Source organism: Thermobia domestica, chromosome 3, assembly GCF_964235325.1.
Source record: "Thermobia domestica chromosome 3, izTheDome1.hap1.1, whole genome shotgun sequence".
NCBI lineage: Eukaryota > Metazoa > Arthropoda > Insecta > Zygentoma > Lepismatidae > Thermobia > Thermobia domestica.
This window is the reverse complement of record NC_137456.1, coordinates 68867426-68882195: the sequence shown is the minus strand read 5'-3', so window position 1 is coordinate 68882195 and position 14770 is coordinate 68867426. Positions and strand designations below refer to the sequence as shown.

Sequence of the window (14770 nt, the reverse complement as noted above, 5' to 3'; positions counted from 1 at the left end):
TATATATCATTCAGAGCTACTTCCCGCTATTGCTCACCTACTTGTCTACCCGTGTGGTGGCCGTGCAGACGAAGAAAGAGAAATTGAAAGAAAAGGAAAAACGAAAAAGAGCCAAAAAAAGAGAGAAGTCAAGAAGAGCAAGCAGATGCCAATGATCACACGCGCAGATGAACAGGTAAGCAGAAGTAAGAAGAAAAAACACGGAACAGAAAAAGTGTAAGTTTTTCTTCTTTAAAATTTTACGTCCCACGTTTATGCCCTTTAGGCTGAAAGAAACGGATGGTTAATCAAAGTAAATGTTAAATTACTTTTTATGTTCTCCCATCGGGAATCGAACCTAGGATCACATGCGCACGCGCTAACCACTAGACCAGCGGGGAAGGCAAAAGTGTCAGTATCTCCGTAGTATAGTATACAGGATGTTCGGAAACAATACCAAAAAACACTCTGGGAAATGATTTCTAGCACGAAAACAGTATATTATATATATATATATATATATATATATATATATATATATATATATATCAACATGGGTGCACAAATACACCAATCGTCGGAACGACACAAAAAGGACAAGAACTCAAGAAATGTTGGATAAAGGTTGGGTAAACGAACATAGTAATTATTTTGTATCTACAATTCATTAATGTACCAGTGAATGTGTGCCCCTTTTCAGTTAGTAATTTATCACTTTTCGTTTCTACAGGATGACCGAAAAATGCGAAACCTGAACCTTGGAGCATCAGAAATTTTTAACCATACGTGCGAATGAAATGAAACCGTTACCGAGGAAAGAATTGTCTGTGTAGGTATTTTTGAGATATAAACCACGGAGAGGGGAAGGAGGATCGACATTCAAATGTCAGAAACAAGGTGATATTTGTTTTTTTACGAAACATGAACAATTACGAATTGGAGACATGTGTGGCATTGTTTGTGCACAACTGAGAATGTTAATGGGTAGGGTAGATGGGCAGGTATTATTCTGAAACAAAAAGGACAAATTGCCACCAAGTGTAGACACACCACGGCCATGATAAGGCGTTCCGCAAAGAAACATATGTTTTCCAGCATTACAGCGTAAACTGCAATTGATATTATTTGTCCTTTGTGACAGCTCGCTGCGCGCACGTGGTGCTCAAGGCTGCGTTGCCAGCTTTTGCGTCGAATATTGAAACTACACGAGTAGAACAAGTGAATTGTTTCTTGTTCCATATTAACATTTACTAAAAGTAGAATGCTAAATGACACAAAAATGAACTAAAAGGAATGCTTTCAATAACCACCAGGTTCACTACTCAAGTTGACATTCGACTAAAACAATGTGTATTTGTTTCTATTCAAACTGGCAACGTGCGGAGAGGGTGGAATGTTTGCCACTGCAGATCGAGAGAAAAGAGCCACTATAATTGGCTGAACGTGCTGTTGTCATAGAAACAGTTTTTCTTGGCTGATTGTTATGACCACGTGCAGGAAGAAAAAAAGCAGAGGAAAGCAACTGTCACAAGAGACAAGTTGTATCAATTGAATTATAGTATGATAACAATGACAGTTCCTGACAGTGTCGACGCATGTGGTTGGCCACCAACTAATTTACGGATGGACTTTTACAAACAAACAAGAAACTCGCAAATCATTGCGGAACTTCTTGCCACAGGTAGGGAGATTATTACTTTTTCCCTCTCCATGGTTTTGATTGCAGAAATATCTACACAGACAGGCCTTCCCTGGGTGGACATTTCATTTCATTCGCACTTATGGTTTAAAAGTCCAATGATTCAAAATTTGGGTTGCGCGACTTTTCTGACACCAGGGTGTCTACTGAGTTTAATTTCAAAATTCCAGTATAAAAATTTCAAGTAATAGTAATAATGAAATAATACAAAAAAATCAGATCAAGACTGACTGACAAATAAATTAAAATGTAATTTAAAAATATAAATATTGGGTGATATCAATAAAACGGAGAAGTTACTCATTACGGCCAATTTTGAAGTAGTTACTCGCATTGGTATCAATAAAAAGAGAACTGAGCACTAGTCGTCTCGGCTGACCTCGAAGAAGCCCCGCCCTTTTGAAGTAACCACACCTCTATTCTCGAGCCGAGTAACTACTGCGCGTTTGATATCAATAAAAATCAAAGACTCTTCTGTGATGCTAGTAACTTCTCCAAATTTGTGGAGCAAGCTAAATAGGTGACTCCGTGCGAAATATGGCAGAGTATATGATTGTTTTACTACGTAGAAAAACTTATAAACTGCATAGAAATGTTGGAAATGGAGATTACAAAAAGCATTATAAGTTTATGAAAGAAAATGTAGAGTGGTTAGCACAACATTTTTTCAACCGAAATTCCGGGTGGTGGACTACGTAATGATGAAAAGATGCGGGTTTTCTTCAAGGGCGCCGATCCTGTGGGGGCCCGGGCCCCCCAAAGCTCATGTGGGCCCCCTATTGTGTTTATGAATATACAATATTTGGCATAATTAGAGTGCAATTTGTCTTAAAATCCTGATATATATACCTTCTGCATATGAATGCCCCCCCCCCAATTTACAGAGAAATCGGTGCCCTTGGTTTTCTTGCGTTACGTGAGTGATCCGGGATTCCAGGTCGGAATGTCAGGGGATTCTGGTGTGGCTCAAAGTACTGTCTATGACTACCTGAAAATGGATTGTTTCCGGAAGTGTGCGTAATATGCAAACAGCAAAGGCAGAGTGGCAAGAACAATATACATTTCCGGGTGCTATCGGAGCACTTGACTACACACAAGTGGCATTAAAGAAACCTAGTATTTTGGAGAGTAATACGTTAATAGGAAGAGCTATTTCGTGGCTAAGCGGTTTCATGCCTTTGGCATAGGAGACCCGCGTTCGATTCCCGGCAGGAGCTCATGTGGTTCGGATTCCACGTTAATCAGTGGGTTCTGTCTCATATAGGCACACTACTGAAAAGGACGTTAAACTAATAATCAACTCAACTCAACGTTGATAGAAAGGGTGTATATATGAGAATGTATTTTGTTTATGTCAAGGCGAAAGGGGACACGTATGGTGTGGCAAACGCAATCAGACGGACGTGATTTATGACGTGGGTGGCTGGACTTTTTTAAAAAGAAAACAAAGGAGCCAAGTGTCTGATTTCGTTCTTAAAGCCAAACAATCTACAAAGACCTTGGACAACACGTGATATGCGCTTGTCGCGTTAATCTTGATACTGCTGGATTACAATCAACATCCATCAGCTCAAATAGGTTCATTCTCATCGTTTCAGTATTACTTTCTTCTTTCCCGTTTTTTTTTTTTATTTATTTTTTTCTCCTTTTTTATTTTTGTTTTATTCTCGCTCGAATATTAAAGATTCTCTTTTGAATTTGTGTCTCAGTCGTAGATGTATTTGATATTTCGTTGCATTTCACTGTAATTACTTCCAAAGTTTCGGCTTTCCTTCGTTTACTTTCTGGTAGCTGTGACTTTGAAAGTACCACTGGAAACTCTTTTACAATATACATAAATGCACTTTGATTGAAGCTGTCGTTGCTACTTGCCAGTTTCATGGCTTTTAAGATACTACGCCATAGGTTAAAAACAACGAAATGACTGCGCGATGAATGGGAGAAAAGAGTAATCACTTCTTTTATTGATACGACTCAGTGCTACGTGCAGAGGAAGCGCGAGTAAGCGTTCATAAATCTGGAGCAGACTAGACCTGAGTAGTGGCTTGTTTTATTGATACGAAATTGAGGGAGGAGATTACTCCAGCTGTAGTTACTCCGATTCTCGAGCAGGACTTCTCATGAGTAGTTACTTATTTTTATTGATATCACCCATTGTGTCTCAACCCTAGTGTACAATTAAACTGCATCAACAAATAAATGAGTTATGTTTACGAAAAACAACTGGTTTGTTTGTGTCTGTGATCTTAGTGCTTGCTGGTTTATAGTGCTTAGTGTCTGTGATCTTCGTAAAATTTGTATGCACAATTTTCTGTTGTTATAAACAACAACATCCAAACACGGAAGGTTTCAATTTGCCGATATCTATTTGACTCGAAAAATTATAACTGATGTATTATTTCCTAATCTTGGAAAATTATAATTTATTTAAACATAATTTAAAAACATAATATTCTTACGAAGACTAGACATGATAGACTAGACCAAGGTACCACAACTTTTTTTTCCTATCCTACTAAATCCTTTGTTTGCCACGAGGATTCTGAGAATTAATGCTGACCAGAATTCAACAGAAACCATCTCAAACAAGGTATACCGCAGAATTAAAGGTTTATATTAGTCTGAAATTCATTGATAGTGAAACAAAATTTGTTTTAGATTCTGTTATATGTTTTATAACATTTTTATAAATTAAGTGCAGCCAAAAGAGGAAAGATGATGAAGAAAGAACTAAAAACAGGATGGTAAGTGAAGCAAATATACATATAATACAACACGGATGGAAGCTTATTTACCAGCAGATATTTTGAACAAACAGCAAATAAGGACTGTTGAATAGGGAGAGAAAGACAGAACAAGAAGGAAAGAAAAACGAAACGAAGAATTACTTAACCAATTTTCCAGTTTAATTTCGAAAATGCAATAAGTAAGCCCATCAGAAATTATACACCAAATATACATCATTCTCTATTTTTTTCACACTCTTAAAAAATCACAATTACACAGAAATGAACAACATTACTAGAGCTAAACAATATATATAAAAAAAAGCTGTCACATACCTTATGCTGTTCAGTTAACGGCAGTACCAGCTGACAACTGTTATTTTACGCAAACGTAAATAATAATATTAAAAAAGGCAGAATAGAAGAGAGTTGGCATCTAGCTACAAAGTTGAAAGCAGATTTTTACAATAAACGCAAACGTTCCTTTTTACCCAAACACACAAATATACATACATACATCTCAAATGAACTAGCATAGTAATACACCCAAAATGGCTGAACAATAAAATGCTCTAGTGAGTATATGAAGGAATGGAATACCCTGTACTCCCAAAAAAATTGGAAGTTTGTAGCGTAGGAGACTGAACCAGTGCGCATGTTTAAAGAAGTAATATGGAGTCCCTATGCAGTGCGTATTACCTACTTAACTAGATTTTGGTGAGATAAAAGTACACTTCGCAATCATTCAAAATTACATATGATTTCAGAAGCTCAAAAATAAGCGTCTATTTTGAGATAATTGGGCGAAGTAATGTTTCTTTAAAATATACACCAGTAGCTCCGTGATAATAGAATAATACAATAATTTGATGACGTGGGTTCAAATCTGATCTCCCTGAAACTATACTCTTTTTTTTTTTTTTTTTTTTTATTCTGACCACTTTTTACGTAATATCCTGTAACCACTTGCAATACAATCATATCAAGCATAAAAAAAAAAAAAAAAAAATAGTGTGTAAGTATTTTTAACATTCATTAAGCAGTTTCAAAGCTATATTTTAACATCTAACTAGCAGCTTTCAAATTTCTAAAACCCAAGGTTTATAATAATCACCAATGAAATTATTAATAATAATAACTAATAATGATATGAAAAATGACCATCAAACAGAGAATACCACACAATGAAAGTAATACGTGTACATTAATAAAAGTGTTATAAACAAAAAGCTTACTATGAAGGAACAGAGATTTGAAGCGAGGCTCGCAAAAGCTCTGAAACCAGTCAGCTCTTCAACACGCAACTATAGCTATCCTTATTAAAATTTTATTTCTACTTAATATACAGTACTTTAAAAAAATTCAAGAGAGTTTACAACAGAACAAACTGCTGATAATTTCAAATCATTATAAGTATGTGCTCTTTAATTCCACCAAATTTGCTTGATTTCATCAGTTATATGCACTGCATGAGGTCTCTTACATCGTGAATAATTTGTAACTCAGCTGTGATTTTCAATTACTACACATGCGATGGTATCAAACTTTCATTTACATGTTTTTTTTATTATTTATTTATGTATTTTTATTAGTTTTTAGCTCGTATTTTTTTATAATTTACGGTGAATTGAACTACCAGCAAACCATCTTTCCCATAACACTTCAAACAATGAATACTATACCAGACCTAAAAATGACCTGACGAGTAACATAATATACATATTGTTTTCCTTACGTGTAAATATATATATACAACGAAAAAGTACAGCAAGATATTGGTTTTGTGGCTTCTAAGTTGTTCAAGATCTCACAAGTCTCGGAAATAATTTCTTATTATTTGTTTATTTATTTACATTTTTCTTAGTTTTCATCACAGACATGTCTTTCCTGTCTTTGTCAGTCTTCCATCGCACCTACTTCTTTGTATCCCGCTATTTCCACATTCTTCTTTTCTTCATATTACAGCTGTTATTTCTACAGGTCTCTCTGCAGCAATTTTCTGCGGCTCATGCTGATTTCGACCAGTCACATCTTCTTCACTCGTAAAGTAGTACAAGCACAACATTCAATATACTTGATGGTGACAAGACCGTTTTCCAGTACTCTTTTATTCACAACTTTGTTCACTTCACATATACAAAATTGGAATGCCAAAGTAGGAATGGACAATGAATTACTAATCAGAAAACAGTGTAAACATAATCATTAACACCTAAAAAAGTACACTATAAGGACTTTTGCTAAATGCTTCACCAGATAAGAAGCCGAAAGAAATAGGAAAAGAAGAAAATTAAAGAGCAGAAGAACAGCTACGTCGACCCCAAACGGGCGCAATTGGAACAGAGGAATCTCAGCATGGGTATACACTAATCAAAGCAAAAATAATAGATTTCAACGACAGTTATGAAGACAGTTTGAAAAGACTAAATAAATACTATCAAGCTTTCGAGATAGTCATCTTGATCTCACGGTACAGAAGAAAAAGTATGTCCGGTCAGCGTCGCGTCCACTACGTTTGAAGTCGTGATCCAAACATGGAAAACATTCTTTTTCATTCTCTGCTTTTTTCTATCCCTTGCTAAAGTAATTACAGTTTCGAAAATTCGATATATATATATATATATATATATATATATATATATATATATATATATATATATATATATATAGCAGTCATGTAAGTATTTTTATTATTTTTAATTTATTATATCTTAATTCATTTTATTTCGATTTATTCATATAACTGGAACAAAGGAGTCCTAAAACCAGCATGAAAAGTAAATTACAGTGTTGGCCGAATATAGTTAATTATTTTTAGTTCAAGAACTATTTCGTAAGAACTGTACTCTTATTATAATGCCAATCTAGCCCTTTACATTTAAACAGAAAATATTTCATACCACGCAGGTCTGTACCATCTGTATCATTTTCCTAGAACCGTGCCGTGCCGTTGTGTGACTTGTTCAGGTTCAATATACTATACGGGAAACAGGTTTTTCGTACTGAGTTATGTTATGGTTTGATTTAATTGAGATCTACAATTACATCACCATACAATACAAAGAAGGAATAATATAAGCTCTTTAGCTAAACACTTTATCAAATAGGGGTGGAAAAAAGATAGGAAGAATGAAAAATTAAAAGGAGAGAAAATCATTTGTGAACGTCGAATTGGGTGCCATGTTGGAATACTGCATTGCAGAACCATTTCACTGCACAAAGAAGCACTCCAAACCCATCAACAGCATATACGAATAATTATACAATTCACAAACTACATGATGCTCCATACATTGAAATTTGAATCTTCTTTTCAATTAAATGTGTGTCTGACTTCCAAAAAAAAGTACCAACATTTAACATTATATCTTCAAATAGAGTTATAACAACAAGCAAAACCTTTCCCATGTTTAATTATTAATAATTTCTACTATTGATGTAAATTATTTATTATTATACACTACTTCACAATGCAATAATTATTTTACGTTATGTAAGGGACAATTTCACATATGGTTATTTTTTCAACTGTGCAAATACAGGAATTACAACTAGATCTCTCTCTATTAGCATTGGCTCCATACACAAAATAAAATAGAAACACTGTTATCCCCTTACAAATACTGTGGATGAAAATATAAGGAAGCAAGAGACAAGTATATTTATTTTTCTTCCCAGTCTTTCTTTTCTTTTTTTTTTTTAAAAAAAAAAAATATTTGTTCGATTCAGTGATTTCTATAGGCATTACCCCTTTAGCGTGCAGCTTTGCATATATGCAAAGTTCACTTTGAAATTGTATTGGACCATGTAGTTTCTAGTTCGGACATAGAAAAGCAGCTTTGCATATCAGCTAAGATGCCCTTTCACTAATGAAGTTCATAATTTCCCGTTAGATGTTATAGTAAGCCAGTGTTGGTCTCTTTCTATTACTTGCTGCACGCGGAGTTGTCATCTTGTCATCTTTGAGCTTTCTTTGCTCGTTTAGCTGGACACGTTTTGTGCTGTTGATTTTTTTCTATGTTAGATAGAAGTGTAATGAGTGCACAAGTGCAAGTACGCTAACATTCGTCGCGTTTTATTGGTTCTATCTGGTTTTAGTACACTTTGTAGATGTCAACACGCAACTTTGCATAGACCCTATATGCAAACACCATAAAATATCTCATAGACCATATATTATTTGCATTAATTTAAAAAATCCCGTGTTTCCTACACAAAAAAACACTTCAAATTAAAAAATCAGTTTGATCGGAAAAAAATGGCACGTTAAAGGGTTAATCATGTTTTACCTTTCGACTACCTACCAGTGCTCTTCATTAGGGAAGAACGAATATTTACTACAAATTATTTAAAATAGATTACAAAAGTGAAAAGAAAAAAAAATCACAAAATATTTCCGATGTTACGTAAATCTCTAGAAGTTAAAAAAAAAATCTAAATTTTTGCTGCAAAACACTTGCGATAATCAATTCTTTTTTGAAATCGCTATTTTACATAAAACTCACTACGCCACCATGACATAACAATAGTAGATTACTATTTCAATTACTGCATGAAATCAATACTACTTCCAGTAATCATTATTATTATAATTTAGCTCCTGCTACTAGTATTTTAGTAGCTCACAAGCACCTATTTTATGAATACTAATGCGGTTCATAATCCGAACCTTCAAAGGCATCTTGCTTAAAGTACAGTCACGTTCAAATATGAAATTCCTTCCAATAATTTTAGAACGAATGGATCGATTTGAATATAATTTCCCGTGTTTTTTTTTTTTTTTTTTTTTTTTTTTTTTTTTTTAAGACTTTTATCTGCGCTGTTTGTTTCTTTAGTCCATTGATTTATTTGGGGCAGTATTTTTCTAATAATAATAATTAAAACTAACCTGAATGATGTTCCTTTCATGTGTTTTCTATAGCCTATACATGGCGAGTTTAATTATTGTGAATCACAATTTCTCGTTAACGCGTTCCACCAAATCGCCCATCTGGATACTAGGTCTTCTGCTACACTCATCGATCGTCATGAACATTTGAACGCCTTCCCGAAACAGTGCACCATTGCCTGACCTTTCTTTCACTCATTACTGTCGGTCCGTAAATGCCATACAATTCCCGATGAATGTTAGCTGCATTCTGTCTTTTGACGTTGAGAAATCGTATGACAGATATCACTTCAAATTTGGCGGGATTTTGTATTACGGCAGCCATTTCACCTTACTGCTACTTGCACGTACAATAGTCCACTTGGACGAGTCTATTATTTGTTGCAAGCACAGAACACTACGGCACGCTTCTGCTCATGCTCAACCCGCGTAAATAAACTTCGGCCTCTTTTTTCCTTTGACATGCGCCTCGTATGTGTAACGCAAATTATTTTTAACAAAGCAAGGAACATTTATCTCCAATTGAATAGTAAATCAGTAAAATCAAAACATTAAAATTAGTGCTGATTTCAAAGAAACAGGGAAAATATTTTCCCATATAAATCAATGCGTTGAAAAGTAAAGATGCACTTAAGACAGGAAATACTTTTCTCTAATTGGGGCATTTACTCGAAGATCACTAATGAAAGAAATTCCATTAAACCGAACAAGATTTTTGAACATGACTGTACACCATTATGATGATTTTCTACTATTTATCGGATTCACTTTTATCAACAATATTTCTTAAATCAACATATATGTATATATAAAAAAGAAAGGAAACTAAACTCGGCTAGAACCTAAGAGGATCATGCGAGATGTATATTTAATTGCTATTTCTCGAAATTTCAACTTTGCTCGATGATATCAACCACTGGAGAATGTTTGCTGCCATCTAACAGCACGATGTGTAACTTCTAGCATTCTGGAATTATACAGCTTTGATTCAATAGTAAAAAAAAAGTGGGGCATGGACAGTCATCGTTAAAGGTACCGTTACCCATGAAGATATTAACGGATTGACTCAGAAATAATCGCTCTAGCTATCTATTGCAAAAGCAGAATTCAAAAATTAGCTTTCGTTCAGGAGTTATGGTGTGGAGTAACGGGCGTACGTTACGTACTAACATTACAATTTTGTCTCATTTATGTGATACCATTAATTAGAAAAAATCAGCAAAAAAAGAAAAACATACATACGCAAGGATAAGCAAGAGGAAAATGAAAATATGTAGTTTAACACCCTCGATTAGTTTTCCGTAAGCTAAAGGAAAGGGATGATGAACGCAAGTGAGTGATATTAAGAATTGATAGAACGAGCGTACTGAAAGCCAATGCATAAACACACACACATACGATATTGTTCACTACAAACCGGAAAAGCTAACAATGAGTTAGGTGAGAATCTCCTTTTTGTTCGCTGTTGAACCAGCTTTCTGTACACATTTATTACTCAATTATCCGAAAGTATTAGTTTAATACAGGCTCATAGGCTTGTTACTTCCACTCTTTGTAATGCATTTCCTACTAGGTTTACAACAATACGTTCTATAACAATAAAATTCTAACAATTCGTTAAGGTATGGATTTCAACATATTTTCTGTTTAAAGTCGAAGTTTCTTTATCTGAATGGTGTCTCGTGGCGTTTGGGGAAGTTCCAATATTTCGTGGATTTATTCCTGTCAATTTTGACGACGAGCATGTTATTACTCCGGGTATATTTCTCCAACTCCTAATTATTCAATGTTTCGTTTTCTTCTGGTATGCAGAGAAAAGATACCTAAAGTTAACTTAACCCATTTCTGAAACGGGCTGGCTTACAGCTGTTAATTTTGACTAAGTGCCAAAAATAACTTTTTCCGGCATATCAGAAGAAAAATAAATATGGAATATAATACAATTCAAGAAATAATCCCGGAGCAATACCATGCTTATCAAAATTGACACGAATAAAATCAACGAAACAAACTCCGGGAATGCAGCTTCAAACTCTACAACACACCACTCAAGTAAACAAACTTTAACTTTTAATTAAAATTCTACTTGTAAAAAGAGTTTTAAATGAAAGTATTCAAAAGTTTATTTTATCATTATTATTATTATTATTAGATCAGTTCCCTTTTTCGAGCTATTACTTATGTGAGATGAAACTTAGAAAGTACTTGGGAGTCACTTTCAAACTTAGTAATATATTGACACTGTTCTACTTTAAGGAAATTAACATTCGTGACTTTTGGAAAATTGCTGTACAGCTCTCAATATTTTTAATTCATTATTTCTGGCGTTTGAGATTCGTACTTCGTTACTATATTCCAGCAAATCCCATTTATTCTCGAAACGTTGCATCAATGCTGAAAAAAATCTTGCGTCCCTTCGGAAATCAAACTCGTAACCAAGGATGCTAACAACTAAAAAAAACTAAACTTACGGATGCATTTTACGGGTCACCGCTCTAGCTGCATTGGAATACCAGTTTTTGTGAGATCAGCGAAGTCAAGCAGTACCTGGTCTGGTTAGAGGAAAGATGGATAATCATTCGTAGTCACCAGATGCTGTTAGCTTACAAAGTCCACTCAGCGTCGTGTGGACAATTGGAGTTTCTCGAAAGTAGTGAATTCCGCTCTAGAAGGCCAGCATTAACGGCCGGGGGAGTCAATGTGCTGACCACATATCCCCCCCCCCCAAAGGCATGAGTATCATCACAAGCCAGCCAGTAGGTCCTGGTACCTGAAGGCTGTTACATTTTTTTAATAAATAAATAAATCTTCCTATCAACATCCTAAAAAGAATGATGAACCTCCAGAGAAAATGAAGGAATTTAGAAACTGAAGTAGACCATAAATTCATACGCATGGTCCTTTAAAAATATCAGCTTATGCTTGAAAAGTAAGCACACCTGAATCAAGTCTATCGTTGGTGATGGAATTATAGCGTGTTTTTAATTGCATTGTAGGAAAAAAAAAAAAAAATTCACATTACTGCTACGCTGATTACAACAAGCCAGAGTCTCATTTGATAGTAATATCCTACCTAGGTCTGGCAATTCTTACGACACTATTCGTCAGTGATTAGAATGTATTGTCGTTTAAATTTTCTACATCAAAGATTATTCTGCATCAGATTCTATGAAAACCATAATTGAAATACATTTAGGTTGAAACAGTTAAACAAAACTGGAAAGGCGAAGAAAATATCAAAAAGTAATAAAAATATTAATTATTTTATTTATGCCTATAAGTAAACATATCTCACGCATCAGATATACAAATAATTTTCGTAAGCTACTTCAAGTATATTGACTTCACATTATTACGGAACTGTTGAATGTCTTACCTTCATGGCAGAAACACTAAAACAATTTACATAGAAACACAACATGTAATAATAGTTAAGTTATACCAATTAGTAATTAGATTACAACGCGACCATCTTATACCAATTATCGCACAACATAAAAACTTCAGCAGGTACTACAAGTAATGTTACACACAAAACGATATTTCTAGGATTTTAAATCTACATTTTTAAAAGTAACACGATGCGCAAAATATACAAAATATTCTTTCAGTTTCTTTAAATGTGTGTTTTTTTTAAAGCATTGTTATAAACATCACCAACGTGAAAGAAGTCTTACATGCATATCCTTATCAAACACCTTTACTATTACAGGCGTAAAGAACTTTCCGTGCATTATTCTTTTAATGGGAATTAAGGTATGATACCGACATTTTTTATTTTAAATATTCCCCTATACAAAGAAAACAATATTTGTAATAAATTAATGTACTACTGCTACATTAAATGCAAAGCGTAAAGCAACTTGTAGACTGTTATCATCTTCGTTAAAAAAAAAAAAAAAAAAAAAAAAATTGCTTATCTCCCACACTATTTTTTTGGCACATATTAATAGTGATTTTTTACTCCATTCTATGAAATATTTAATATTAATAATAACATGGAAGAAACTAAACGGAATCGCTACATGCTCATTACTGGGTACTGTAAATGCCGGCTAATGGACTCAAAACTCATATCAATGGTATTTCAGAAATACTGATATATATATATATATATATGAGATTGGATCTCACCGATCTGTCATGTTTTTAACTATTATTCTTCAAATATTCAACTAAACCACGTCATATAAAACACTTGGAAATGTCAAAATGATACCTGCCTATAATAACTTGTATTTACTCAGTTTCAATTGTATAACTTACAGGAAAACTATACTTTTAAAAAATAAATTACTAATAAATTGTTCACAGAACTAAGTTTTCTAGCTGGAAAAATGAAACAAGGTATTTCTGAGAAACAGCCGGAAGTACACTATTAATTTCAGATTTGAAAATACATAATTTCTTCTTTGTAAGTATAGTTATGTTTCTACTACCGTGCAAAAGTGACAGGAAAAAAAAAATAATAAATTAAAGAGATATATAACTTCCTACTAGCCAGTGAAACACAAAGTTTGCTCTGCAGAACGCAGTTATAAAAATCATCATTTAATCCATCTATTGTATATATATAACTAACTTTCCTCCGAAGATCATAAACGTATTTTTCTATCAATTTCATTTCCAAATATCAGCATTTATTTTACTTTATGTACATACAATTATACTATATAATTTTGTTTTGGACGAAAATCTCTTGTAAGGAGACAGCCTGAAATATTGAGCCTATGCATAATTAAGATATCTATGTACTCTGAACGAAGAAAAATGATCCAACCAAACATTTAGTCTTTACCAGATAATTTACAAAACAACAGGACGTAAATTTTGTATACTACTACGAAGGTTTCCCGTAATGTCAGTGTCATTTTTTTTTTTTTTTTTCATCATCCGAGATTTCTTATGTATATCAAACTTCCACATAGCTTGTGAAACTAATTTTCACTGGAATAAATAACTTAAAAAACAATGCATTGCAGCTACAACTACTGCGAATTCGTCCAATTCGGCTGAGTACTAATCAGATTACTAGAAAAGAACTTATGTATTAATGCGGAATATAATTGAAATTAGCAAAAGATGATCTATTTCAAGTCCTATCTAGCAGGCATTATATATAAGGCTGATTATGATAAAGTGAACCTTTAAACCATTCCTGAAATTAATGATGATTTACTGATGAGATAAATACCATCTCCACACATATACACGGGCACCTAATAAGTCTCTTCCGTTTTCTAAATAATAACTTCGCTAGTTAACAACCTTCGTTCAAGTTTAGCGTTATTATACCTTATCTTTAAGATTTATGGTAGTTGTTCTTTATAACTACTCTCTGGGCGTAGATAGAGACCCGTAATTATCTATGGTACGAGTACAAAGTAAAGAATGCTGAACATACAATTCGAGTTCCAATAGTTCATTAATATATACAGAGTGTAATGAACTATACCGACCGATTGTAAGGCCTGCTCT

At 33.9% G+C, this 14770-nt stretch overlaps 1 protein-coding gene across 6 annotated transcripts in view; it reads right to left on the bottom strand.

The window, feature by feature from the left end:
* The window catches only part of bbc (choline/ethanolaminephosphotransferase 1 bbc), a 120275-nt gene that overhangs the window by 13468 nt on the left and 92037 nt on the right, over window positions 1–14770 (bottom strand). The window contains exon 9 of one of the 6 annotated variants that reach the window (XM_081751046.1): window positions 4741–4844. The exons of the other annotated variants lie outside the window; for them this stretch is intronic. Coding sequence (XP_081607172.1) covers window positions 4786–4844 — 59 coding nt within the window. The 3' untranslated portion in view covers window positions 4741–4785. The remainder of the gene's footprint in view (window positions 1–4740; window positions 4845–14770) is intronic. 6 annotated transcript variants of the gene reach the window in all.